Raw genomic sequence first — 26049 nt, 5'->3', positions numbered from 1 at the left:
CAAACATCAGACCACGTTCCCTTAGATATCGCGATAATTAGGTATGCATAATCTATTTAGAAATGCAAAATATTTTAAGGCACACAAAATATATTGTTGTAAACTCGTGATGATACATGCAATGTAAAAGTACCAGCTTTGGGTATAATTTACACTATTTGCTCTCAAACTTAAATCTGGCAATATGTTTGACACGAACTATGGGTCCTGAATGAAGACACAGTGTTTTTTTCTTTCCCAAGGTTTCTGACATTTGGTTTGAAACTCAATGAAAGAATGCCTCCAAAAAATAAGCAGAAGAAAGTGATACATCAAGATGAACTGCGACGGTTAATGAGAGAGAAACAAAGGCAAACGATAGATAAGAAGCGTGTCGAATCCCCATATGCCAAGTACAACAGTCTCGATCACCTTAGCTGCGTACTCTGCAACGAGCGAGTAAAGAATGAACTATTGTGGCAGACTCACATTCTTGGAAAACAGCACAAGGAGAAACTTTCTGAGCTCAAGGGGTCTAAACAAAGTTCTACAAGTCAAGGACCCCAGCCTCTGCTTAAAAGGAAAGCTTCTGAAGACACGAATGGGAAGAAGTTTAAACCAGTGGCAGTTACAGAGCAGTTGTCTACGCCAGGGCTACCTGATGATTTCTTTGCTAAACCTGCCCCGCCGGGGCCGAAGAAACTACCAGGAATATTGAAAAAAACGGCATCTGCTGGGCTGAGTCTTTTGGCCGGAGTCGATGATGAAGACAGTGATGAAGAGGCTGGTGACCAGGGGGCAGATTTTAGCTTGGGTGTGCAGAAGGGGGCACCTGCCTCAGGACTCCCATCTGATTTCTTCGACAACAGCACCATTCCAGCTGTCCCAGCTGCTTCTCATTCAGGGTCTATCCTCAAACCAGATGAAACTGAGAAGAGTGTGGAGAAGAAGGGAAATACACCTGAAGCGCTACCAGAAGGCTTCTTTGACGACCCAGTGAGAGATGCCAAAGTCCGTAATGTCGATGCTCCCAAAGATCAAATGGATAAGGAGTGGGAAGAGTTCCAAAAGGAAATGCGGCAGGTGAACACTAAATCAGAGGCCATTGTAGCCGAGGATGACGAGGAGGGTCGTCTTGAGCGTCAGATTGATGAAATCGATGAGCAAATGGAATGTTACAGGAGGGTTGAGGTATTGAGAGATAAGCAAGATGTGGCGAAGAAGGTTGTGAAGGAGAAAACAGAAGACCAGGAAGACTCCAGCAGAAGTGATGAGGATGAAGAAGAGCTGCTCCACTTGTTGTCAAGGGATTGGAGGGCCAAAGGGGCCCTTGCTTAAAATTCCCAGGGCATTTTGACCCTAACTTGATCAAAAGGTTTCTCCAGATTATAAATAAAAGAGCGAAGTTGCATAGGAAGCCACTTATTTCCTCCCTCCATGTCAATGACAAACATTTGTTGAGGATATTGAATGTCTATATAACATGCTTTTGTGGTAAACACTGTTTTTCTACTGTCAGACTGTCACACACTTGCGGAAATACTGTACTATCAGCATTCATTAAAAAAATGAACAGGAGCCAAATCCTAAATTCTCATTCCTGCAGCCCTTACACACAGCTCAGACCCATAATAAAATGCACTAATTTTGTTTCCTCTGTGGTTGCACAACAAATATACAATCACAGAAAATATTCAATTTACACCCCATGTGTTCCTCATTATTGGAACCTGGTGCATACTGGTACATGATACACTGCATTCAAAAACTACAGAGTCCTTTATGGAAACCTTGACTTGAATACAGTCTAATGTTTGAAAAAGTATGGAAACTACAGATTGTAAAATCCTGTTAATCCACTTGTTCATTTATTCATTCGTGCTCGCACAAAACAATACAATACAATTCCCAAAGCACACATCTTTGTAGGGACAATATTCCTGTCGGAAATCTAAATGACATTTCAAAATCTGTTTTGCCTAATTGAGTTACAGAATTCCACACCATTACCCTGCAAACCAAAACTACGTTCAAACAGTCCTTTATGTTAAACTGATAAATTACACATTTATTCATGTTACATTGAAAAACATGCAAAGCACAACTTCATAAAACTATTCCGTTACAATGCTGAGGATTATCTACAGTCCTCTAGCTATACAAAGCAGCCCAAGCCCCACCCCACCCCACCCCAAACAATTCAATCTTACATGATGCCATATAAAACAATTCTACCATATTTACATCATATGACAGTGTTGAGTGATTTGACATGTCCTGATTTGTACATTTGCATTTCATTATGTAAAGGCGCACACAAAATGACAGAATCAAGTAAAGAGGGATCAGTGCTTCTCTCACTATCAGCCAGGTGTGCTTAATTGTCTTTCTTCTGTACTACACACAACACTTACAGTACCAGTCAAAAGTTGACACACCTACTCATTCCAGGGTTTTTCTTTCTTTTAAAAAAAAAACGATTTTCTACATTGTAGAGTCATAGTGAAGAAAGCAAAACTATGAAATAACACATATGGAATCATGTAGTAACCAAAAAAGTGAAACAAATCAAAATGTATTTTATATTTTGAGGTTCTTCAGTCAACACCCTTTGCCTTGATGACAGCTTTTCACACTCTTGCTATTCTCTCAACCAGCTTCATGAGGTAGTCACCTGGAATGCATTTCAATTAACAAGTGTGCCTTTAAGTTCATTTGTGTAATTTCTTACCTTCTTAATGCATTTGAGCCAATCAGCTGTTGTGACAAGGTAGGGTTGGTATACAGAAGATAGCCCTATTTGGTAAAAGACAAAGTCCATATTATGGCAAGAACAGCTCAAATAAGCAAAGCGAAACGACAGTCCATCATTACTTTAAGACATGAAGGTCAGTCAATACGGAACATTTCAAGAACTTTGAAAGTTTCTTCAAGTGCAGGCGCAAAAACCATCAAGCGCTATGATGAAAATGGCTCATGAGGACCGCCACAGGAAAGGAAGACCCAGAGTTACCTCTGCTGCAGAGGATAAGTTCATTAGAGTTACCAGCCTCAGAAATTGCAGGCCAAATAAATGCTGCAGAGTAGAAATAACAGACACATTTCAACAACTGTTCAGAGGAGACTGCGTGAATCAGGTCTTCATGGTCAAATTGCTGCAAAGAAACCACTACTAAAGGACACCAATAAGAAGAAGAGACTTGCTTGGGCCAAGAAACACGAGCAATGGACATTAGACTGGTGGAAATCTGTCCTTTGGTCTGACGAGTCCAAATTTGAGATTTTTCAAACCGCTGTCTTTGTGAAACGCAGAGTAGGTTAACGGATGATCTCCGCATATGTAGTTCCCTCCGCGAAGCATGGTGGTGGTGGTGCTTTGCTGGGGACACTGTCAGTGATTTATTTAGAATTCAAGGCACACTTAACCAGCATGGCTACCACAGCATTCTGCAGTAATACACCACCCCATCTGGTTTGCGCTTAGTGGGACTATCATTTGTTTTTCAACAGAACACTGACCCAAAACACCTCCAGGCTGTGTAAGGGCTATTTGACAAAGGCTAGTGAAGGAGTGCTGCATCAGATGACCTGGCCTCCACAATCACCCGACCTCAACCCAATTGAGATGGGTTGGGATGAGTTGGGCCGCAGAGTGAAGGAAAAGCAGTCAACAAGTGCTCAGCATATGTGGGAACTCCTTCAAGACTGTTGGAAAAGTATTCCAGGTTAAGCTGGTTGGAGAGAAGGCAAAGTTGATGAAGGCAAAGGGTTGCTACTTTGAAGAATCTAAAATATATTTAACACTTTTTTGGTTACTACATGATTCCATATGCGTTTCATAGTTTATTTCTTCACTATGACTCTACAATGTAGGAAATAGTAAAAATAAAGAAAAACCCTTGAATGAGTAGGTGTCCAAACTTTTGACTGGTACTGTATATATACTGCAAATTGAAGTGATCACTATAGTCCGTTAGTATAAGCTCATTTACATTGTATTATTGCTACATATGCTTCAGGAGTTAATATTTCAACATGATTCATTCGGAACTAGTTAAAAGTGTGTGTTTATAGCCCTTCAAATATTGCAGACTTAAAAACAACTTAAAAATAAACTATGGTTGGGTTAAGGATATGTCTACAGTCTCTGTGTTACATTAAAATCCAAATAAGAATGCAGAAAATAACTCAAGACTTACAACAAAACATGTATAAAGAAGACAGAAAATAAGCAAAGACGATCTGAACTTATCTAAAATGGGAATGTGTGTGTGGTAGGAACTACATTATAATAGGTGATATTTTGACCCTTCTCAGCAATTCATTTGACATCAACTGGTCATAAATGAATAAAACAAATATTTCTGAAAAGCACAATTTTGTAAACTGTTTTGGAAAATAATATAGAAATACCAAAGCTTGGATCTGAGTTGCTTACTCTAGCTTAGGCGTGTAGGACCAGTGAGGCGTGGGGGGGGGGGGCATGCCAGTGCTACCGTTCAACATTCAGTTTGTTATTAAATACTCAGTCCAATAAAAGTGCAACCATCTTCACTGTGAGGCACTCCACACACACCAGAGACCACTTCTCCTTCCACTGTTGCCTCTGCCACTCCTCTTCTCACAGACCTGCAGCAGCTTTCATTTCAGCCAGTGAGAACCTCTGGTCACCGTCTTTGTCGTAGTGTTCCAGGCTTTGGGGATCTGGCGTTGCTGTGTCAAATAATTTCTTCAGGACTTGGTAAGACATCCCCTGAGAGGTGGGGTCGGTACCCGAGCGCTCAAAGAGCTCTTTGAGATCTATTGGAAGTAGAAGAGAGGTTTCAGGCAATTGTTAATTGTCCACAAAATAAAATGCAATCTGACTTTTACAGTTGCATTTCTCCTTGTGTATGCAGGATACTCTGTAAACAAGCACGTTTCCATCCACAGTTATGTGAGTAAAGTCATGCAGTATAAAATAAAATGACAGGCGTGATGGAAACAGGAAGTGTCGGTAAAATGTCAAATGTCGAGAGACAATTTGTTCGTTCGACATGGTGGGATCTTTGTGTCTGTAAAATCATTATGCATCAATTGTCTTGGAAACTCCTTTATGTGCAAATATTGATATCATAAACCATGTTGAAGAAAACTTGGAGTCACAGGATGAAATACTACGTTGTACTACCACTACAACGTGAAACGCATTAAGAGTTTATAGACAGATTAAATAAAATGAACTTCATGGTGGTTAATGATGGACGGTGATAAAATGCCATTGTGTTCGTTGTCCATTCCTTATGCCTGCCTATACCATAATCCCACTGCCGACATGGGGCACTCGGTTCACAACTTTGACATTGGCAAACCGCTCGCCCACACGACGCTGTCTGCCATCTGCCCAGTACAGTTGAAAACAGGATTAATCTGTGAAGAGCACACTTCTCCAGTGTGCCAGTTGCCATCGAAGGTGAGCATTTGCCCACTTAAGTCAGTTACGACGGCAAACTGCAGTCAGGTCAAGAACCTTGTGAGGACGACGAGCACACATGAGCTTCCCTGAGACGGATTCTGACAGTTTGTGCAAAAGTTCATCGGTTGTGCAAACCCACAGTTTCATCAGCTGTCCGAGTGGCTGGTTTCAGACGATCCCACAGGTGAAGAAGCGGGATGTGGAGGTCCTGCGCTGGCGTGGTTACATGTGGTCTGCGGCTGTGAGGCCGGTTGGACATACTGTCAAATTCTCTAAAATGACGTTGGAGGCGGCTTATGGTAGAGAAATGAACATTAAATTCTCTGGCAACAGCTCTGGTGAACATTCTTGCAGTCAGCATGCCAATTGCACTCTCCCTCAAAACTTGAGGCATGTGTGACATTATGTTGTGTGACAAAACTGCACATGTTAGAGTGGCCTTTAATTCTCCCCAGCACAAGGTGCACCATTGTAATGATAATGCTGTTTAATCAGGTTCTTGATATGCCACACCGGTCAGGTGGATTATCTTGTACTTTTCACACCATACATTTTCCTTAACAGCCAAAAGTACTCATTTAGTTTTGAATGCTAAACAGGATAGGAAAATGCAACTTATACACTCAAGAGAACATACCTGGTCATCCCTACCACCGCTGATCTATCGGACTCACTAAACATAAATACGTTGTAAATGATGCGTTGGAGTGGCAAAAAAACAAAAACAAGGTGCCGTCTGGTTTTCATATAAGGACATTTAAAAGTATACCTTTCATTTGGACACTTAAGTATATTTAAAACCAAATACTTTTAGACTTTTACTCAAGTAGTATTTTACTGGGTAACTTTCACTTGAGTAATTTTCTATTAAAAATCCATTAGCAGTCTAAGCCCTGTCTAATCCATTCTTAAATAGAAGGTTGGATCACCAAGAATCTTCCTAGAGCTGGCCGCCCGGCCAAACTGAGCAATCGGGGGAGAAGGTCCTTGGTCAGGGAGGTGACCAAGAACCTGATGGTCACTCTGACAGAGCTCCAGAATTACTCTGTGGAGATTGGAGAACCTTCTAGGACAAACATCTCTGCAGCACTCACCAATCAGGCCTTTATGGAAGAGTAGCCAGATGGGAAGCCACACCTCTGTAAAAGGCAGATGACAGCCCGCTTACCTAAATACCCTCAGACCATTCTTTGGCCTGAATGCCAAGCGTCACGTCAGGAGGAAACCTGAAACCATCCCTACGGTGAAGCATGGTGGTGGCAGCATCATGCTGCAGGGATGTTTTTCAGCTGATTGGACTGGGAGACTAGTAAGGATCAAGGGAAAGATGTAGGGAGCAAAGTACAGAGATCCTTGATGAAAACCTGTTCCAAAGCGCTCAGGACCTCAGACTGGGGTGAAGGTTCACCTTCCAACTGGACAACAACCCTTCCAACTGGACAACAACAGCACACAGCCAAGACAACGCAAGAGGGGCTTCGGGACAAGTCTCTGAATGTCCTTGAGTGGCCCAGCCATAGGCCGGACATGAACCAGATCGAACATCTCTGGAGAGGTCTGAAAATAGCTGTGCAGCGACGCTCCCCATCCAACCTGACAGAGCTTGAGAGGATCTGCAGAGAAGCATGGGAGAAACTCCCCACCTACAGGTGTGCCAAGCTTGTAGCGTCATACTCAAGAAGACTCAAGGCGGTAATTGCTGTCGAAGGTGCTTCAACAATGTACTGAGTAAAGGGTCTGAATACTTATGTAAATACAATTTCTTTGTCAAAAATGTCTATGGGGAATTATGTGTAGATTGAATTTAATCCATTTTAGAATAAGGCTGTAACGTAACAAAATGTGGAACAAGTCAAGGGGTCGGAATACTTTCCGAATGCAATGTAAATACAAAAGAATGTGGACACCCTTTCAAATTAGTGGATTAGGCTTTTTCAGCCACTCGTTCAGCCACTTATAGACAAACACTGGCAGTAGAATGGCCTTTCTGAAGAGCTCAGTGACTTTCGATGTACCGTCATAGGATGCCACCTTTCCAACAAGTCAGTCAAATTTCTGCCCTGCAGAAACCATTGTTATTGTGAAGTGGAAACGTCTAGGAGCAACAACGGTTCAGCTGCAAAGTGGTAGGCAACACAAGCTCACAGAAAAAAAATATTCTGTCCTCGGTTGCAACACTCACTACTGAGTTTCAAACTGTCCCTGAAAGCAACGTCAGCACAAGAACTGTTCGTTGGGAGCTTCATGAATTGGGTTTCCATGGCAGATTAGCCGCACACCAGCCTAAGATCACCATGAGCAATACCAAGCATCGTTTGGTAGAGGAGGAATTATAGTCTGGGGCTGTTTTTCATGGTTTGGGATAGGCCCCTTAGTTCCAGTAAAGGGAAATCTTAATGCTACAGCATACAATGACATTCTAGACGATTCTGTGCTTCCAACCTTGTGGCAACAGTTTGGGGAAGGCCCTTTCCTGTTTCAGCATGAAATGCCCCCCCATGCATAAAAAGAGGTCCATACAGAAATGGTTTGTTGTGATCGGTGTTGAAGAACTTGACTGGCCTGCACAGAACCCTGACCTCAACCACATCGAACACCTATGGGATGAATTGGAAAGCCGACACAATCACCCAACATCAGTGCCCGACTTCACTAATGCTTGTGGCTGAATGGAAGCAAGTCCCCGCAGCAATGTTCCAACATCTAGTGGAAACCCTTTCCAGAAGAGTGGAGGCTGTTACAGCAACAAAGAGGGAATCAACTCCATATTAATGCCAATGATTTTGGAATGAGATGTTCGACAAGCAGGTGTCCACATATTTTTAAGAAAGATCAGGAAACATGTTTTTAATTATGATTATTTTTGGCACTAAACTATCTCCATACATACATCCATACATTTTTTCAAATGGTACCGGGAGACCTTTAGACAAGTCTTGTGAGGCCTGTGGGATCCTCACCTTTCCACAGAGGGTTCAAATTAGTGTGTAAATTAGCGTGTAGCCAAAACTGTTTGGATGCAACAGACAGAAGTTGGCAGATTTGCTGTTCCTGACTTCAGACAAGTGCCAAGACGCTTTGTGGGGGTTATAGAGCAAAACGGAGAACACCATCTTGTTCGTAATAGTTTGTAGGCCAAACCGTTCGGACACTACATACAATTTGAGAAAACCGATTTTCGGGATGTCTCATGGTCTGAAACACTGCTCTTGCTTCGTCACCTTTCACTCCAGATGTGGAAGTGCAACATTGGTGGATGCAGTGGATTGCGACGCATCCAGTTGTTGGGGTTCCGAGAATATGAAAATATACTTATTCATGTCACTGATGGAGTGCTGAGGTTTAGAGGGTCTACACCAGAAGTTAATGGATATAGGAGGAAGGTATATAGTGTGCTCAACTAAGCTTGGAATGTGTTGAGTGCAGGGAAGCGATTATATGTGGCAGGCATTGATAAGGGGAGAGAGCCATGGATTGGTGATCAAATCAAATTTTATTGGTCACATACACATGGTTATCCAGTGTTAATGCGAGTGTAGCGAAATGCTTGTGCTTCTAGTTCTGACCATGCAGTAATATCTAACAAGCAATGGAACAATTTCACAACAACTACCTTTTACACACAAGTGTAAAGGAATGAATAAGAATATGTACATATAAATATATGGATGAGCGATGGCCGAATGGCATAGACGAGATGCAGTAGATGGTATAGAGGACAGTATATACAGTGCCTTGCGAAAGTATTCGGCCCCCTTGAACTTTGCGACCTTTTGCCACATTTCAGTCTTCAAACATAAAGATATAAAACTGTATTTTTTTTGTGAAGAATCAACAACAAGTGGGACACAATCACGAAGTGGAACGACATTCATTGGATATTTCAAACTTTTTTAACAAATAAAAAACGGAAAAATTGGGCGTGCAAAATTATTCAGCCCCTTTACTTTCAGTGCAGCAAACTCTCTCCAGAAGTTCAGTGAGGATCACTGAATGATCCAATGTTGACCTAAATGACTAATGATGATAAATACAATCCACCTGTGTGTAATCAAGTCTCCATATAAATGTACCTGCACTGTGATAGTCTCAGAGGTCCGTTAAAAGCGTAGAGAGCATCATGAAGAACAAGGAACACACCAGGCAGGTCCGAGATACTGTTGTGAAGAAGTTTAAAGCCGGATTTGGATACAAAAAGATTTCCCAAACTTTAAACATCCCAAGGAGCACTGTGCAAGCGATAATATTGAAATGGAAGGAGTATCAGACCACTGCAAATCTACCAAGACCTGGCCGTCCCTCTAAACTTTCAGCTCATACAAGGAGAAGACTTATCAGAGATGCAGCCAAGAGGCCCATGATCACTCTGGATGAACTGCAGAGATCTACAGCTGAGGTGGGAGACTCTGTCCATAGGACAACAATCAGTCGTATATTGCACAAATCTGGCCTTTATGGAAGAGTGGCAAGAAGAGAGCCATTTCTTAAAGATATCCATAAAAAGTGTCGTTTAAAGTTTGCCACAAGCCACCTGGGAGACACACCAAACATGTGGAAGAAGGTGCTCTGGTCAGATGAAACCAAAATTGAACTTTTTGGCAACAATGCAAAACGTTATGTTTGGTGTAAAAGCAACACAGCCCATCACCCTGAACACACCATCCCCACTGTCAAACATGGTGGTGGCAGCATCATGGTTTGGGCCTGATTTTCTTCAGCAGGGACAGGGAAGATGGTTAAAATTGATGGGAAGATGGATGGAGCCAAATACAGGACCATTCTGGAAGAACATCTGATGGAGTCTGCAAAAGACCTGAGACTGGGACGGAGATTTGTCTTCCAATAAGACAATGATCCAAAACATAAAGCAAAATCTACAATGGAATGGTTCAAAAATAAACATATCCAGGTGTTAGAATGGCCAAGTCAAAGACCAGAACTGAATCCAATCGAGAATCTGTGGAAAGAACTGAAAACTGTTCACAAATGCTCTCCATCCAACCTCACTGAGCTTGAGCTGTTTTGCAAGGAGGAATGGGAAAAAATGTCAGTCTCTCGATGTGCAAAACTGATAGAGACATACCCCAAGCGACTTACAGCTGTAATCGCAGCAAAAGGTGGCGCTACAAAGTATTAACTTAAGGGGGCTGAATAATTTTGCACGCCCAATTTTTCAGTTTTTCATTTGTTAAAAAAGTTTGAAATATCCAATAAATGTCGTTCCACTTCATGATTGTGTCCCACTTGTTGTTGATTCTTCACAAAAAAAATACAGTTTTATATCTTTATGTTTGAAGCCTGAAATGTGGCAAAAGGTCGCAAAGTCCAAGGGGGCCGAATACTTTCGCAAGGCACTGTAGGGTATGTAAACATTATATAAAGTGGCATTGTTGAAAGTGACTAGTGATACATTTATTACATCAATTTTTCCATTATTAAAGTGGCTGGAGTTGAGTCAGTATGTTGGCAGCAGTCACTCATTGTTCGTGATGGCTGTTTAACAGTCTAATGGCCGTGAGATAGAAGCTGTTTTTTAGTCTCTTGGTCCCAGCTTTGATGCACTTGTACTGACCTCGCCTTCTGGATGATAGCGGGGTGAACAGGCAGTGGCTCGCTCGGTTGGTTGTTGTCCTTGATGATCTTTTTGGCCTTCCTGTGATATCGGGTATTGTAGGTGTCCTGGAGGGCAGATAGTTTGCCCCCGGTGATGCGTTGTGCAGACCTCCTCACTACCCTCTGAAGTGCCTTACGGTTATGGGTGGAGCAGTTGCCGTACCAGACGGTGATACAGCCCAACAGGATGCTCTCGATTGTGCATCTGTAAAGTTTGTGAGTGTTTTTGGTGACAAGCCAAATTTCTTCAGCCTCCTGAGGTTGAAGAGGCGCTGTTGCGTCTTCTTCACCACGCTGTCTGTGTGGGTGGACCATTTCAGTTTGTCCGTGATGGGTATGCCGAGGAACTTAAAACTTTCCACCTTCTCCACTACTGTCCCGTCGATGTGGATAGGGGGGTGCTCCCTCTGCTGTTCCCTGAAGTCCATGATCATCTCCTTTGTTTTGTTGACGTTGAGTGAGAGGTTATTTTCCTGACACCACACTCCGAGGGCCTACACCTCCTCCCTGTAGGCCATCTCGTCGTTGTTGGTAATCAAGCCTACCACTGTAGTGTCGTCTGCAAACTTGATGATTGAGTTTTAGGCGTGCATGGCCCCGCAGTCATGGGTAAACGGAGTACAGGAGAGGGCTGAGAATGCACCCTTGTGGGGCCCCAGTGTTGAGGATCAGCGGGGTGGAGATGTTGTTTCCTACGCTCACCACCTGGGGGCGTCCCGTCAGAAAGTCCACCACCCACTTGCACAGGTCGGGGACGAGACACAGGGTCTCGAGCTTAATGACAAGTTTGGAAGGTACTATGGTGTTAAATGCTGAGCCATAGTCGATGAACAGCATTCTTACATCGGTATTCCTCTTGTCCAGATAGGTTAGGGCAGTGTGATTGCGATTGCGTCGTCTGTGGACCTATTGGGGTGGTAAGCAAATTGGAGTGGATCTAGGGTGTCAGGTAGGGTGGAGGTGATATGATCATTGACTAGTCTCTCAAAGCATATTATGATGACGGAAGTGAGTGCTACGGGGCGATAGTTGTTTACCTCAATTACCTTAGCCTTCTTGGGAACAGGAACAATGGTGGCCCTCTTGAAGCATGTGGGAATAGCAGACTGGGATAAGGATTGATTAAATATGTCCGTAAACACACCAGCCAGCTGGTCTGCGCATGCTCTGAGGACGTGGCTAGGGATAATGTCTGGGCCGGCAGCCTTGCGAAGGTTAACACGTTTAAATGTTTTACTCACGTTGGCTGCGGTGAAGGAGAGCCCGCAGGTTTTGGTAGCGGGCCATGTCGGTGGCATTGTATTGTCCTCAAAGCGAGCAAAGAAGTTGTTTAGTTTGTCTGGAAGCAAGACATCGGGGTCCGCAACAAGGCTGGTTTTCTTTTTGTAGTCCGTGATTGACTGTAGACCCTGCCAAATACCTCTCGTGTCTGAGCCATTGAATTGCGACTCCACTTTGTCTCTATACTGAGGCTTAGCTTGTTTGATTGCCTTGTGGAGGGAATAGCTACACTGTTTGTATTCAGAAATGTTTCCTGTCGCCTTGCCCTGATTCAAAGCAGTGGGTTCGTGCTTTCAGTTTTGCGCGAATGCTGCCATCAATCCACGGTTTCTGGTTGGTGAAGGTTTTAATAGTCGCTGATGGGTACAACCTCACCGATGCACTTACTAATAAACTCGCTCACCAAAACAATGTATACATCAATGTTGTTGTTCGACGCTATCCAGAACATATCCATATCCACGTGATCGAAGCAATGTTGAAGCGTGGAATCAGATTGGTCGGATCAGCGTTGGACAGACCTGAGCACGGGCGTTTCCTGGTTTAGTTTCTGTCTATAGGCTGTGAACAACAAAATGGAGTCGTGGTCAGATTTGTCAAAAGGAGGGCGAGGGAGGGCTTTGTATGCGTCGCGGAAGTTAGAGTAACAATGATCCAGAATTTTGCCAGCGCGGGTCACGCATTCGATATGCTGATGGAGGGGGGGGGGGGTTGAGGTCAGGGAGAAATACAAGTTTATGGCTCATATCACTAGTGTCCTGCCTAGCAGTAAATAACGATGTTTGTTCAGATGTGTAGGAGGAGACTCGGCATAAAAGGAACAGATAAATATCTGTGCTTGTGTGAAAATGTTTGTCTAATGCAGTTGTATTGATCCTCTGGGAAGAATTAAACTTGGTTAAGCTTTCATAGTGTCCTTAGAGTTTTTTTTTTAAAGCCTAACACAGTAAAAAAAAAAAAAAAAAAAAGGATCTCTCTAGCTTAAACGGACTGATTTTTATGGGGATTTATTTTTAAATGATGCTAATTAGACTTCCGTGGGGGCACAGACATCGACTCTGGGGGTTACGGTATGTTTACTTTTACTCTAGTACACCGGTGAAAGTAGATTTAATTTCTTACCAGTACGGGACACCCAAGTGCGCGTACACTTTTTTTTAATACTACAAAAATTACTGTGTAGCCTACTCTGCCGACATTGTTTTTATTCATCTGTTTTTTTTTGTCAATGTCTGATCCATATAATCGGCCTACGAAAAGGGGAGACACAAATACAATATAACGTCCATCTAACCTGGAGGAAATTATTGTCCAAAAACAAACAAAAGTGGCACTGACCCAATGATATAGACAGTGAATATGCACACTCACCGGCAATATGGCCAATGTTCTCCGCTGGTGCCAATAAGATGTTCACTCAATTAAGTTACGAATTTTGATAACAAAAATACTCCAATCGGTCTTTTAGTTGTCATCTCTTTACAGCAATAGCCATTTGCTTTCCAAACAGTTTTTCCACAATGGTATTTTTAAATATTGCTATATGCCTGGCCAGATTGCTCTGCTTTCACTGACAGTCGCAACTCAACAATATATTTGGTATCTGCAGTGAGCCCTGCACAAATTGTAGGCCCTTCCAACTGTAGGCAATGAGATTAAAACAATCCACAGCTTTTTTGTTGTTGTTAGAAGCTAATGATCATCTGTGATCAAATCCTTTTTTTTCTGGTGTAGAAGCCTATTTTGAATGATTTTCTTTCTTTCTATTTAGACAGGAGTAAGCTAATTTTGGCTATTTAATTCTATTTACTTTAGGGAAAGCTTAGCTTCCCCTAGCCTTATGAGCACCCCGCCTATGCCTTTTAATGTGGCGTAAACACAACCAGTCATGTTTTCATCCGATTGTCAAACAGGGATTACAAATAGGCTACATTCTGCGATTGTCATTAGGCCTAGACTTGTAACATGAATTGATGCATCCACTGTTGTCCACGCACGCCTCGGTCTTGGCCACTCATCTCCGATTTGACAAAATGTAAGTGTTCTCCTCGAACCACACAGTTTCCAGTTAATTCACTAACTTTTCCATGCGGCTGACATACAGTAATGCTAACTAATAGGGTAATAGCCTATAGTTTATTGGGCATGTTGTATTAATTGCTCATGTTTTATTTACCGGGACAGAGTACCCCCACTATTTATTTTGCCGGGACGCCATACCGCCATGACAATTTGGTACTTTTCCCACCACTGCGTATGACTAAGATTGTGATGTATGATCACAGATAATCAACTTCATAACTAAAAATGTATCCAATACCTTTCAGAGAGCTGACTCCAGGGAATGACACAGTCTTTGGGATTTCTGTTCCAGACTCTCTCTTGGTGCGGTTTGGAGTCAAAAACCATGGACGTCTCGTTGGCTTTGAAACTGTGGATTTTTCTGGAGAAAGAACAGGCCAAAGTCATCCAAAGGTAACATTGTACATCACTGTACTTATTTTTTTAATGAAAATGTAATAGAGAATTAAGCTTTCTTGTCTTATTTATACCATGTGTAGCCTCTGAAGTTGCTGCTTTAAGTCCATCTGCATTGGTGTCCCTCTCTGTGACCAGGTCCTTCACTGGTTCTGTTGCATCTCCACTGACAGGCAATTGTTCAACTACCTCCACAAGGTCCTTTGAGGTTGAAATGTAAATTTTCTTTTATACACAGTACATTCGGAAAGTATTCAGACCCCTTCCCTTTCTCCACATTTTGTTACGTTACAGCCGTATTCTAAAATTGATTAAATATATTTTTCAATTCTCTGAATGTCCTTGAGGCCCAGCCAGAGCCCAGACTTGAACCCGATCGAACATCTCTGGAGAGACCTGAAAATAGCTGTGCAGCGACGCTCCCAATCCAATTTCACAGCAATTGAGAGGATCTGCAGAGAAGAATGAGAAAAACTCCCCAAATACAGGTGTGCCAATCTATCTATTTTAGAATAAGGCTGTAACGTAACAAAATGTGGAAAAAGTCAAGGGGTCTGAATACTTTCCGAATGCACTGTAGATATATATATTTTTTACATTTAAGTGATCATAGCATAATTGATGGTGTTTTGATACATGCGAGCACAACTATAAAATCATGAACGCCCCAATTTGAAATGCAGCTCAACTCCAGTGCAGTAAGAACAGTACATATTATCTGGGGAAAAAGACACTGAGTGGCAAGCAGCTCTTTCTACAGCTGATTCCGAATCTGTATCTTATCGGTCTGTGTGCCATAACAGGACTATATAATCTGAACCATCTGTAACAGGAATTTCAAGGCGAACCAAAAGGAGAGCAATCATTGATAAACTCAATCAGAAATAAATCCGGTTTATTCCAAGTTGCAACAGAGAGACACCTCCAGAACAGAACCAGAAAAAAATGTTTAACGGGCCTCTTGGAGAAAGGCCCTTTACATTCTAATCAGAAAGTGACAAATGTCCTCTAAACCTCAGCCGGAGAAGCTTGAACCATGTACAGAGTCAAAACAAAAGATAATGACTTTGCCAGCTGCAACAAACGATATGGGGCGATTCCACGGCAGGAAGGTCCAGAAATATTTTCTGCCTCTCAGATTGTTGTTCTCAAGTCTCACATTGGGAGGAAGGCTATTTGATATGCTTTTTACATTTGTATCACAAACCATGAGAAAATCATGATGAAAGTGGCCATTTTAGGCCCCTTTTAGACCTATACATGCCTTCTGTAAGAACCTATGATCCGTGAACCATACATGATACAGACATCGTGGTGTCATTATAGATGTGCTCTAAAATATGGAGCAAGTCGAGATTCTGAAATACAATTTTTCACATAAATGTATTTTACATTAGTAAAAATGTATATGAATATCTCAAAAGTACCCTTTATGATTTTGTAAATTTTTAGACATGTACTTTAAACAATACTCTACAAGTACATCAATTTATCAGAGTGGGTACTCTGTTACAATACTTCTGAAGTCATGATACATTTTATGAGTACCACCACAGTGAATGGGAAAATGGATTCAAAGAGAACTCCTTCTGCTGGTGATTTGTTGATGACCTATAAATATACATTTCTATGATGTAGAGTTTCTTTCCTAAACGCTATATAAATATCCATGTTCAGAAATGTTTAAAGAAACTAAAGAGATTGGTGTGTTTTTTCACCATCGAATCATGGCAGGGGATGGTGTATTTGTTTGAAATCTATCATTGATGTTTTCATTTCAGAGACAAATAACATTTTTTTGCAAAACGCTATATAAATAAGTAATACTGCTAGGTTTTATACAGTCAAATGTAACACAACTAAATTTTTAATAAAGCACTGCACAAATGATACATTTGGCATCAATATTATAAATGTTGTATTATTATTATCAATTACTGTTTAAGACATTTTATCCATTTAACAGATGCTCTTATCCAGAGGGACTTTTGTGCATTCATCTTAAGATAGCTAGCTGAGACAACTAAATATCACAGTCAAATATACAAATATTCCATTCCATCTAAACAATGGATATATAGCGTTTTGCAAAATAACATTATAACACACAATCTATGAATTAAATATCTGAAAACAGTAATATTTTACACATAAATGAAGGTACCCATAAGCAATAATTTCTGGTAAAAAAAAAGGTGAAAAATTGGTGGATATAGCATTTTAGAAATAAACTCATGTATAAAATGGATCACATCTTCAAAAGTAGCAGAGCACCCACTCTGGAAATGTGACACGTTGAGAGAGTACTGTAATGTTCCAAACACCACATCAAAAACAAAACAAAAAAAAGATCAACCAAAAAGGGTACTTCTGAGATATTCATATAAATATTTTTCCATGTTGAATACATTTTGAAGTCTTAAATTACTGAATATTTAGTCATCGTAAATATTCCCATTACACCATCCATGTCATTACTCACACTGTGTGGTGTTGTCTGAAGTGAGCCCTGCTCCATGGAAGACACCCTCTGAGTGAGGTTGGACACAGCGGTTTGGAGATTCTGGATCTGGTCACCAGTCCAGGAGTGGTATAGCCCTTGGGTCTTGTTAACCTCGCTCACAACCTCTCTCAGGTGAGTTACATCCTGTAAGAATACAACACAAACAAACAAATATATATTATTTCTTAATCTGATTGATGGACATATGTGTTAAAAATGAATTTTTGATTAAGGAACTGATCAGCACTACCATCAGTCCAGTTTGATTAGATAAATATGTCAGAAACTGACTTTATAAAATCATATTAAATTAACCACGCTCTATTTTATCCCAACAAAGTACTTTTGTGTGAGAAAATGAATCCATGAGAAGAATACTCATTATTCTACCCTTCATAAATGGAATGCTTTGAAAGGGTATGAGAATGGAATTGATCAACAGTAAGAGTAGTGTACCAGTACCTGGTTTTGAGCTAACGTTGATGAGCGGTTGCTTGTTTCTTTTTCAACTGAGGCTGTCGATTTCATATTTGATTCTTTAGCCTCGGCATCCTATTTTGCCCACAGAGAATAAAATAGCAAGTCTTTAGTTGATCTGACAGAAACTGACCCAGATTCACTTTGCAGGCTGGCCTGTTTAATATGCCAAAAAAGGGATCAGCACTTGTGTGGATACGGTTAGATTGTTTCATGTAATGTGGATGACGCACACACACACAGATAATCCCATCCATGTTACACATTGAACATAGGGCCCCATGTTTATTTCACCTATAATCTGCCACAACATTCAAAAGGTGCACAACAAATCAGTGGGGAGAGTTGCTCGTTCTGCCAGCTATACAAAAATAAAAATAAATTGTAGCTAATTCAAGGATAGATTAGTGCACTGACCTCAGTTACTTCTTTCTACTGGTCTAGATGTTGTATAATCTGTCATCTAGTTCATTCCCCAGCTCATGCATTTGGACATTGGTACCGCTAACTGGCTCAGACAAACTAAAAGCAGGCATAGGTTCAAGCTGAAAAGAGCAGAGTGTAAAGGAAGCTAGTATTTTTATGTTCTTTACCATGGTCTTCTTGAGGTTGTCTGTTTCTTTCTTCTGGTCCTCAAGGGCCGTCTGTATTGTCTTGACATCATGCTGCACACTGGTTAAAGTGCTGCCGATTGAAGCCACACTCTGCAAATGAAAACATTTAAGCCTCACTTTCCAGATGCATAAACTTTTTTTAATGGCAATATGACAACCCAATAGACCGTGGGTGAATACCGAGCAATATTGATGGCAATAATTGCAAACAAACATGGCAAATACTTCTGAATATACAGTTGAAGTCAGAAGTTTACATACACCTTAGCCAAACACATTTAAACTCAGTAATTCACAATTCCTGACATTTAATCCTAGTAAAAATTCTCTGTCTTGGGTCAGTTAGGGTCGCCACTTTATTTTAAGAATGTGAAATGTCAGAATAATAGTAGAGATGCTTTATTTAATCTTTTATTTATTTCATCACATTCCTAGTGGGTCAGAAGTTTACATAATCAATTAGTATTTGGTAGCATTGCCTTTCAATTGTTTAACTTGGGTCAAATGTTTCAGGTAGCCTTCCACAAGCTTCCCACAATCAGTTGGGTAAGGTTTGGCCCATTCCTCCTGACTGAGCTGGTGTAACTGAGTCAGGTTTGTAGGCCTCCTTGTTCCCACACGCTTTTTCAGTTCTGCCCACAAATTTTCTATGGGATTGAGGTCAGGGCTTTGTGATGGCCACTCCAATACCTTGACATTCTTGTCCTTAAGGCATTTAGGCAACAACTTTGGAAGTATGCTTGGGGTCATTATCCAGTTGGAAGACCCATTTGTGACCAAGCATCAACTTCCTGACTGATGTCTTGAGATGTTGCTTCAATATATCTATATAATTTTCCTGCCTCATGATGCCATCTATTTTGTGTAGCGCACCAGTCCCTCCTGCAGCAAAGTACACCCACAACAAGATGCCGCCACCCCCGTGCTTCACGGTTAGGATGGTGTTCTTCGGCTTGCAAGCCTCCCTATTTTTTCTCCAAACATAACAATGGTCATTATGGTTAAACAGTTCTATATTTGTTTCATCAGACCATTTCTCCAAAAAGTACGATCTTTGTCCCCATGTGCAGTTGCAAACCGTAGTCTGGCTTTTTTATTTTTGGTTTTGGAGCAGTGGCTTCTTCCTTGCTGAGCGGCCTTTCAGGTTATGTCGATATAGGACTTGTTTTACAGTGGATATAGATACTTTTGTACCTGTTTTCTCCAGAATCTTCACAAGGTCATTTGCTGTTGTTCTGGGATTGATTTGCAGTTTTTTCACCAAAGTACGTTCATGTCTAGGAGACAGAACGTGTCTCCTTCCTGAGCGGTATGAAGGCTGCGTGGTCCCATAGGGTTTATACTTGCGTACTATTATTTGTACAGATGAAAGTGGTACCTTCAGGCATTTGGAAATTTCTCCCAAGGATGAACCAGACTTGTGGAGGTCAACAATTTTTTTTCTGAGGTCTTGGCTGATTTCTTTTAATTTTCCCATGATGTCAAGCAAAGAGGTACCGAGTTTGAAGGTAGGCATTGAAATACATCCACAGGTACACCTCTAATTGACTCAAATTATGTCAATTAACCTATCAGAAGCTTCTAAAGCCATGACATTTTCGGGAATTTTCCAAACTGTTTAAAGGCACAGTCAATTTAGTGTATGTAAACTTCTGATCCTCTGGAATTGTGATACAGTGAATTATAAGTGAATTAATCTGTTTGCAAACAATTGTTGGAAAAATTACTTGTGTCATGCACAAAGTAGATGTCCTAACCGACTTGCCATAACTATAGTTTGTTATCAAGAAATTTGTGGAGTGGTTGAAAAACGAGTTTTAATGACTCCAAGTGTATGTAAACTACCGACTTCAACTGTACATATGAGAAACCTTACTTGTCTCTATTTTGCGTCTCAATTATGCTTCAAATGCTTGCATTTTGTATATCTCACAGAAGTTATCAAGTTTAGATCTACCTTTTGGAGCTCTTCAACTGTGGTCGGAAGGTTGATTAAGTCTGAGGCTGATTTGATGTTGGCCTTTAGATGGTTCACCGCAGTGTCCAGAAAACTGATCTAATGAGAGAGAAGCATTCCAGAACACAGAACATTCAATTACACGTGGAAAACAGACTTCCCTTTCACTCTACCTTGTTTTAACCTTGATTTAACCTGCCATGGTGTGAGAGGTTTCACAACAATGGGGCTGACGGATGACAAAACAAGATAGTTCTACAGATAACATCACTTTCCTTTTAGCACTGTACCTTTCTGTTCATCTCTGTAAGGTTGGACCACAGTTTGTTCAGACCCTTGTCTCCACTTTCAATGTCCTCCAGTTTTCTCTGCTTTGTCTTCAGATCTTCAATTAGTTTTGGTATTTCATGTGACGACACCTTCTGTCCGGATTCCACTGTAGAGAAAATATGCAGTAAAAAACAAAAACAAACACACAATGTACTAAAACTGTAGTCACTGGGCTGTATGATTGTAAAACTCAGCCATAAGCAATTGATGTGCAAAGGTTAGCCTACTATTTATTGCAAAGTAAAGTGGGATAGTGTGTACTATTGTGGCTGAATTCATGCTTGAACCTGATGGCCTTTTCTAAAGATTGACATGGGACAAATGACAGGTTGCAGTGTTTGTCTGATGGTTTACTTGTATGCAGCTTTTCTTTGAGGGAGTCTAGATCTTCTTTCAGGGCAATCTGCATCCATATCAGTCCGGCACAAGCCGTAACACAGGCAGCCAGTATGATGAACAGGAACAAGGGATAGCAGACATTGCAGCACTTCACGTAACTTCTTCTATGATGAATGAGAAAGTTTTTATTCATATTTTACATTCACAAGCTTTATGCACCATAACCAAATAATGGACTAACGTTACTCCTTATAGTCCAAGGACCGTACACATTCTGTTCAGAGATGAATTGGCTCCGTCAGCCAAAACAGCCAAATACTCCATCTAAATGTGAATGGATTCTCAAGTCCAATACGGTTCTAGAAACATAAATCCCTCTACTTTCATATCACATCAAAATAATTTCACAAATGCAAAATACACACTTACTGTACACTGTTTTAACACAGTGACAACATGCTTGTGGCGTCCATCTTCCATTCGGAGACACAGATAGCTCATTAGCATAGTATATGCCTCCATTGTCAATGGAGCAGTTTGTCAACGCTATGTTGGAGGTGCCGCACTATGCCATGTCTACCAGATGCACATGCATTTTGCCATATCTTGTTTTTGCCGGATGTCTAGCCCGTATTTTCCTGTACTTAATGCACAGGTGCTTCGCAGAGCTGCAGAACGGTTTGCAGCACGAAGTAGATCATTTTCGCCCTGTTCGACCAATCGAGTTACTGGTTTCATATACTGTAGGGCTACCAACAGACTGGTCAATCAAATCAATCAAATGTATTTATAAACCCCTTCTTACATCAGCTGATGTCACAAAGTGCTATACAGAAACCCAGCCTAAAACCCCAAACAGCAAGCAAAGCAGGTGTAGAAGCACAGTGGCTAGGAAAAACTCCTAGGCCAGAACCTGGGAAGAAACCTAGAGAGGAACCAGGCTGAGGGATGGCCAGTCCTCTTCTGGATGTGCCAGTTGGAGATAACAGAACATGGCTAAAATGTTCATAGATGACCTGCAGGGTCATATAATAATAATAGGGTTAGGGTTAGTCACAGTGGTTGTCGAGGTGTGCACAAGGGCGCATTACAACAATTAATCTAGCTTGTTTCTATTCTTCAGTCACCCATCTCTAGCAACATCAATAAATTGAACTGGTTGTTCCCATATAGATGACTGATGTCAAATCACTAGCTTGCTAAATTACATATTCATTTTGCATGCCATTCTGTTGGCTAGTTTTGTGAAAACTAGCTCACTAAGCAAGTGTAGTAATGACAAATTGCCCTAGCGTCATTCTTAACTGAGACAAATTTCCAGTCGTTCAGCCGGTATTTTCTCACAATAGTCATTATCATTTGGCCTCAGTATGGTGCCGCCCCATTGGAACTTCCGTTTGTACCACTGCATGACAATGCAAGTCACAACTTGAAAGTATTGAACGCTTGCGGTACACTGAACCCACCGTAACCTAGTGTGGCATCCCTAACTTTGCAGACTGCTCCATTGACAACTCGTGCGTTGCTTTGCCGAGCGGTGGTATTATCGGAAGTACACAGACTCCAACTACTGTAGCTAGCTTGAAGCACATGAGCATCAAGTAAGGAAAATGCTGACTAGACATCCGGCAAAAGAAAACGCATATGGTGGACAACGGCATAGTCCACCCTGCCCTCTGTCTGTTTCCGTAAACAAGCACTGTAACATGGAAAAATGACCGTGTGGGAACCTTAACACTATAAAAATGTATATATAAATTTTGCCTTTTTAAACATGTTTTATTATTTCTCACCGATATGAAAAATAAGGTCCGCAAGCGATGCGTGTTAATCTTCAGACCGAGAGTCAGGGCTCTTAGCAAAACTTCCCCATAGGTAAGAAGCCTTCGTCCAATGACTTGTGTAATGTAAATGGAACTAAGAGTCATGATCAAGTAAGGCTACATGCATCATTGATAGACATATGCGACCCGTTTCAAGAAGCTTGGCGTATGCGTTTTTTGGGGCAAAAATGCTTTCTGGAACATGTTAACTTTCATCTGCCTTAATAACAAACTTGTATGCCATCTGGTAAAATGAATAAAACATTAGAATTACGAGCCTAGTTGGTTTAGCCACAGAAAAAAGACAGGAACCTTCCCGCTAGCCATGATTGGCTGAGAAAATGGATGGGCTTGGACATGCCGAAAGAGGAGTTTGGATTGGTCTGCCACGTAGCACGCTCCTGTCTATAACATGAGCTGCTCAGCATGTGTAGATAATCCTTGCTAATGTGGCCTTTTTGAAAGATATAACGTTAGCCATGGAGAACTGCAAAAGTGTTGCTATGGATCAACTGCCCAGAATTTAGCAGGCACTATCGACAAAGATCAGTGGGAAAACGTTGTGATGGACTACTTTTTGCACACGGTCAGTGTCAACCGGAGTGACTTGACACAACGGGCCAAACAAGCTGTAGCTAGCTACAAAACAAACAGAAAGACACGCTGCCGTGGAGCGTTCATCCATGTATACGGGTAAAAGTCGAGCTACAATTCATATATTTTACATTTCTAATTTTGCCAGAAAGTTGTTTTCATTGAAAATTAAAGCGTACCATTTGATAACTAGCGAACGTTATTGCAATGTAATCCACGAGGATTATGAAGATCCTATGAAAACTTGAAATCGGCACTAATTAATAGGCCATGCCGATGAATCGGTCAACCTAGTGTGAACAATGCTGAGTAGGCGTAGACAAAGAGCTCTTTTTTTATTTAACCTTTATTTAACTATTCATATCAGTTAACAACTAATTCTAAATGTACCATTTTTTTATTTCACCTTTATTTAACCAGGTAGGCTAGTTGAGAACAAAGTTCTCATTTACAACTGCGACCTGGCCAAGATAAAGCAGAGCAGTGTGACACAGACAACAGAGTTACACATGGAATAAACAATAAACAAGCCAATAACACAATAAACAGTTCAATGACACAGTAGAAAAAAAGAAAATCTATATACAGTGTATGCAAAAGGCACAAGATAGGCAATAAATAGGTCATAGTAGCGAAGAATTACAATTTAGCAGATTAACACTGGAGTGATAAATGAGCAAATGATGAAGTGCAAGTAGAGATACTGGTGTGCAAAAATGCAGAAAAGTAAATAAAAACAATATGGGGTTGAGGTAGGTAGATTGGGTGGGCTATTTACAGATGGACTATGTACAGCTGCAGCGATCGGTTAGCTGCTCAGATAGCTGATGTTTAAAGTTGGTGAGGGAAATATAAGTCTCCAACTTCAGCGATTCTTGCAATTCGTTCCAGTCACTGGCAGCAGAGAACTGGAAGGAAAGGCGGCCAAATGAGGTGTTGGCTTTGGGGATGATCAGTAAGATATACCTGCTGGAACGTGTGCTACGGGTGGGTGTTGTTATCGTGACCAGTGAACTGAGATAAGGCAGAGCTTTAACTAGCATAGACTTATAGATGACCTGGAGCCAGTGGGTCTGGCGACAAATATGTCGCGAGGGCCAGCAGACGAGAGCATACAGGTCACAGTGGTGGGTGGTATAAGGTGATTTGGTAACAAAACGGATGGCACTGTGATAGACTGCATCCAGTTTGCTAAGTAGAGTATTGGAAGCTATTTTGTAGATGACATCCCCGAAGTCGAGGATCGGAGGGATAGTCCGTTTTACTAGGGTAAGTTGGGCGGTGTGAGTGAAGCAAACTTTGTTGCGAAATAGAAAGCCGATTCAAGATTTGGTTTTGGATGGGAGATGTTTAATATGAGTCTGGAAGGAGAGTTCACAGTCTAGCCAGACACCTAGGTACAATAACGGCCTTCCCCGGCCAAACCCTAACAACTTTGTGCCGCCCTAAGGGACTCCCAATCACGGCCGGTTGTGATATAGCCTGGAATCAAACCCGGGTCTGTAGTGACGCCTCTAGCACCGAGATGCGGTGCCTTTGACCGCTGTGCCCCTAGTAGGTGTACCAACACATTTAAGGGCCATTTTCTCAAAAGTGGGGTTACAAGTTTATCAACTTTCAAAGCAGAATTACTTTCCCATTGTTCCTCAACTGCAGTGTATTATTATATATCATGTTGTAGCTCTGAGTCTCTACTTTTATCATATGTACAAAAAACTATTTAAAATGTTGCTACATAAGACCAAATTGAGGCACGTCAGTCACATATTTGGAATGGACGTTGTGTCAGCGGAAAATAGCTAGATCGATCACTTACTTTCCAAAAGCAGCGACAGTAGCAAGGTTGCTGAATTCATCATCATCTGAACTTGATTCGGATTCTGAGTCTAGTGGAGGCTCGGTTCTGAGGAGCCTGTGGCCGGACCCCTTTTTGGTTTTCTTCCTTTTACTGTCCCCAAGTCCGATTAATGCATCGAGTTCCTTCCTCTTCTTCATCCTCTTCTGTGGGGTCAGCGAACCCGCTGAGCCCGACTTAAAACCGACCAAATCCAACGTTTTATCCAGTTTGGTTGTTGTATAAAGTCCTCTAGGTAGTTAGCCAGTACTACACGCTACAGTTGATTATCTGATAAGGCTTGTTGTTATAGCCAACTAGATAGTCGCTTGGCTAACTAGCTACCTGGCTAACGTCGTAATTTGAAACTACTACCATGAGCTACCAAGCATGTAGCCAAGCTTGTTAGACAGCTAGCATGATATTTTAAAAGCTCGTTGTACTGGGTTAACGTCTAAAACAGTGAGCAACCCAGCTAGCAGCTATTTTGACACTGGCCGCTCAACCCACCGCCCAAGGCACAACCAGAAGTTAAAATGGCGATTTTGAGATAGCTATTGAGCGAAAGACGGTAAACAGTATAAGCTATACATCAGGTTACTTTTAGTAGCACTTACAATACAGTATACATCTAACCAAAATTGTTTAAATGTCAGTGCAGTCGTAAATGCATCTGACGCGCTAATAATGTTGTTTTGATGTTGAACATCTGACAGAGCCGCCCACATTAGCAGCTTCCTTGATGTTCTTCTTTGCTATCATTCCGTTCGCA

At 41.4% G+C, this 26049-nt stretch overlaps 2 protein-coding genes across 3 annotated transcripts; one reads left to right on the top strand and one right to left on the bottom strand.

Annotated features, from left to right (window-relative positions):
- Nucleotides 1–3: 3 nt before the first annotated feature.
- Nucleotides 4–2178, top strand: LOC118394789 (zinc finger protein 830-like). Its single transcript, XM_035788336.2, has one exon. It carries the CDS (start codon nt 277–279, stop codon nt 1315–1317), a length of 1041 nt encoding a protein of 346 aa, XP_035644229.1. The 5' UTR covers nt 4–276; the 3' UTR covers nt 1318–2178.
- On the bottom strand, nt 1826–26049 carry LOC118394786 (EF-hand calcium-binding domain-containing protein 14-like). Of its 2 annotated transcripts, none has more exons than XM_035788327.2 (10): nt 25260–26049; nt 21042–21187; nt 20648–20793; nt 20358–20456; nt 18380–18490; nt 17772–17861; nt 17289–17453; nt 14881–15007; nt 14649–14771; nt 1826–4779 (listed from the first exon to the last, which is right to left on the bottom strand). In XM_035788327.2, exons 1-10 carry the CDS (start codon nt 25436–25438, stop codon nt 4601–4603), a joined length of 1365 nt encoding a protein of 454 aa, XP_035644220.1. In that variant the 5' UTR covers nt 25439–26049; the 3' UTR covers nt 1826–4600. The 2 variants fall into 2 exon arrangements, with proteins under 2 accessions (XP_035644220.1, XP_035644219.1); XM_035788326.2 differs by having other exon boundaries at nt 21042–21190; nt 25260–26047.

Source organism: Oncorhynchus keta, chromosome 15 (genome assembly GCF_023373465.1).
Source record: "Oncorhynchus keta strain PuntledgeMale-10-30-2019 chromosome 15, Oket_V2, whole genome shotgun sequence".
NCBI classification, from domain to species: Eukaryota; Metazoa; Chordata; class Actinopteri; order Salmoniformes; family Salmonidae; genus Oncorhynchus; species Oncorhynchus keta.
Note: the sequence above shows the minus strand (reverse complement) of the source record. Positions and strands in the feature narration are given on the sequence as shown.

Excerpts from the sequence above, each read along its gene's own strand:
- LOC118394789 (XM_035788336.2), top strand. The coding sequence starts at position 277 with ATGCCTCCAAAAAATAAGCAGAAGAAAGTGATACATCAAGATGAACTG.
- LOC118394786 (XM_035788326.2), bottom strand. The coding sequence starts at position 25,438 with ATGAAGAAGAGGAAGGAACTCGATGCATTAATCGGACTTGGGGACAGT. Across the intron at positions 20,794-21,041 it reads CAAAGAAAAGCTGCATACAA|TGGAATCCGGACAGAAGGTG; the intron begins GTAAACCATCAG and ends TTTTCTCTACAG. Across the intron at positions 18,491-20,357 it reads CAGTTGAAGAGCTCCAAAAG|AGTGTGGCTTCAATCGGCAG; the intron begins GTAGATCTAAAC and ends TTTCATTTGCAG.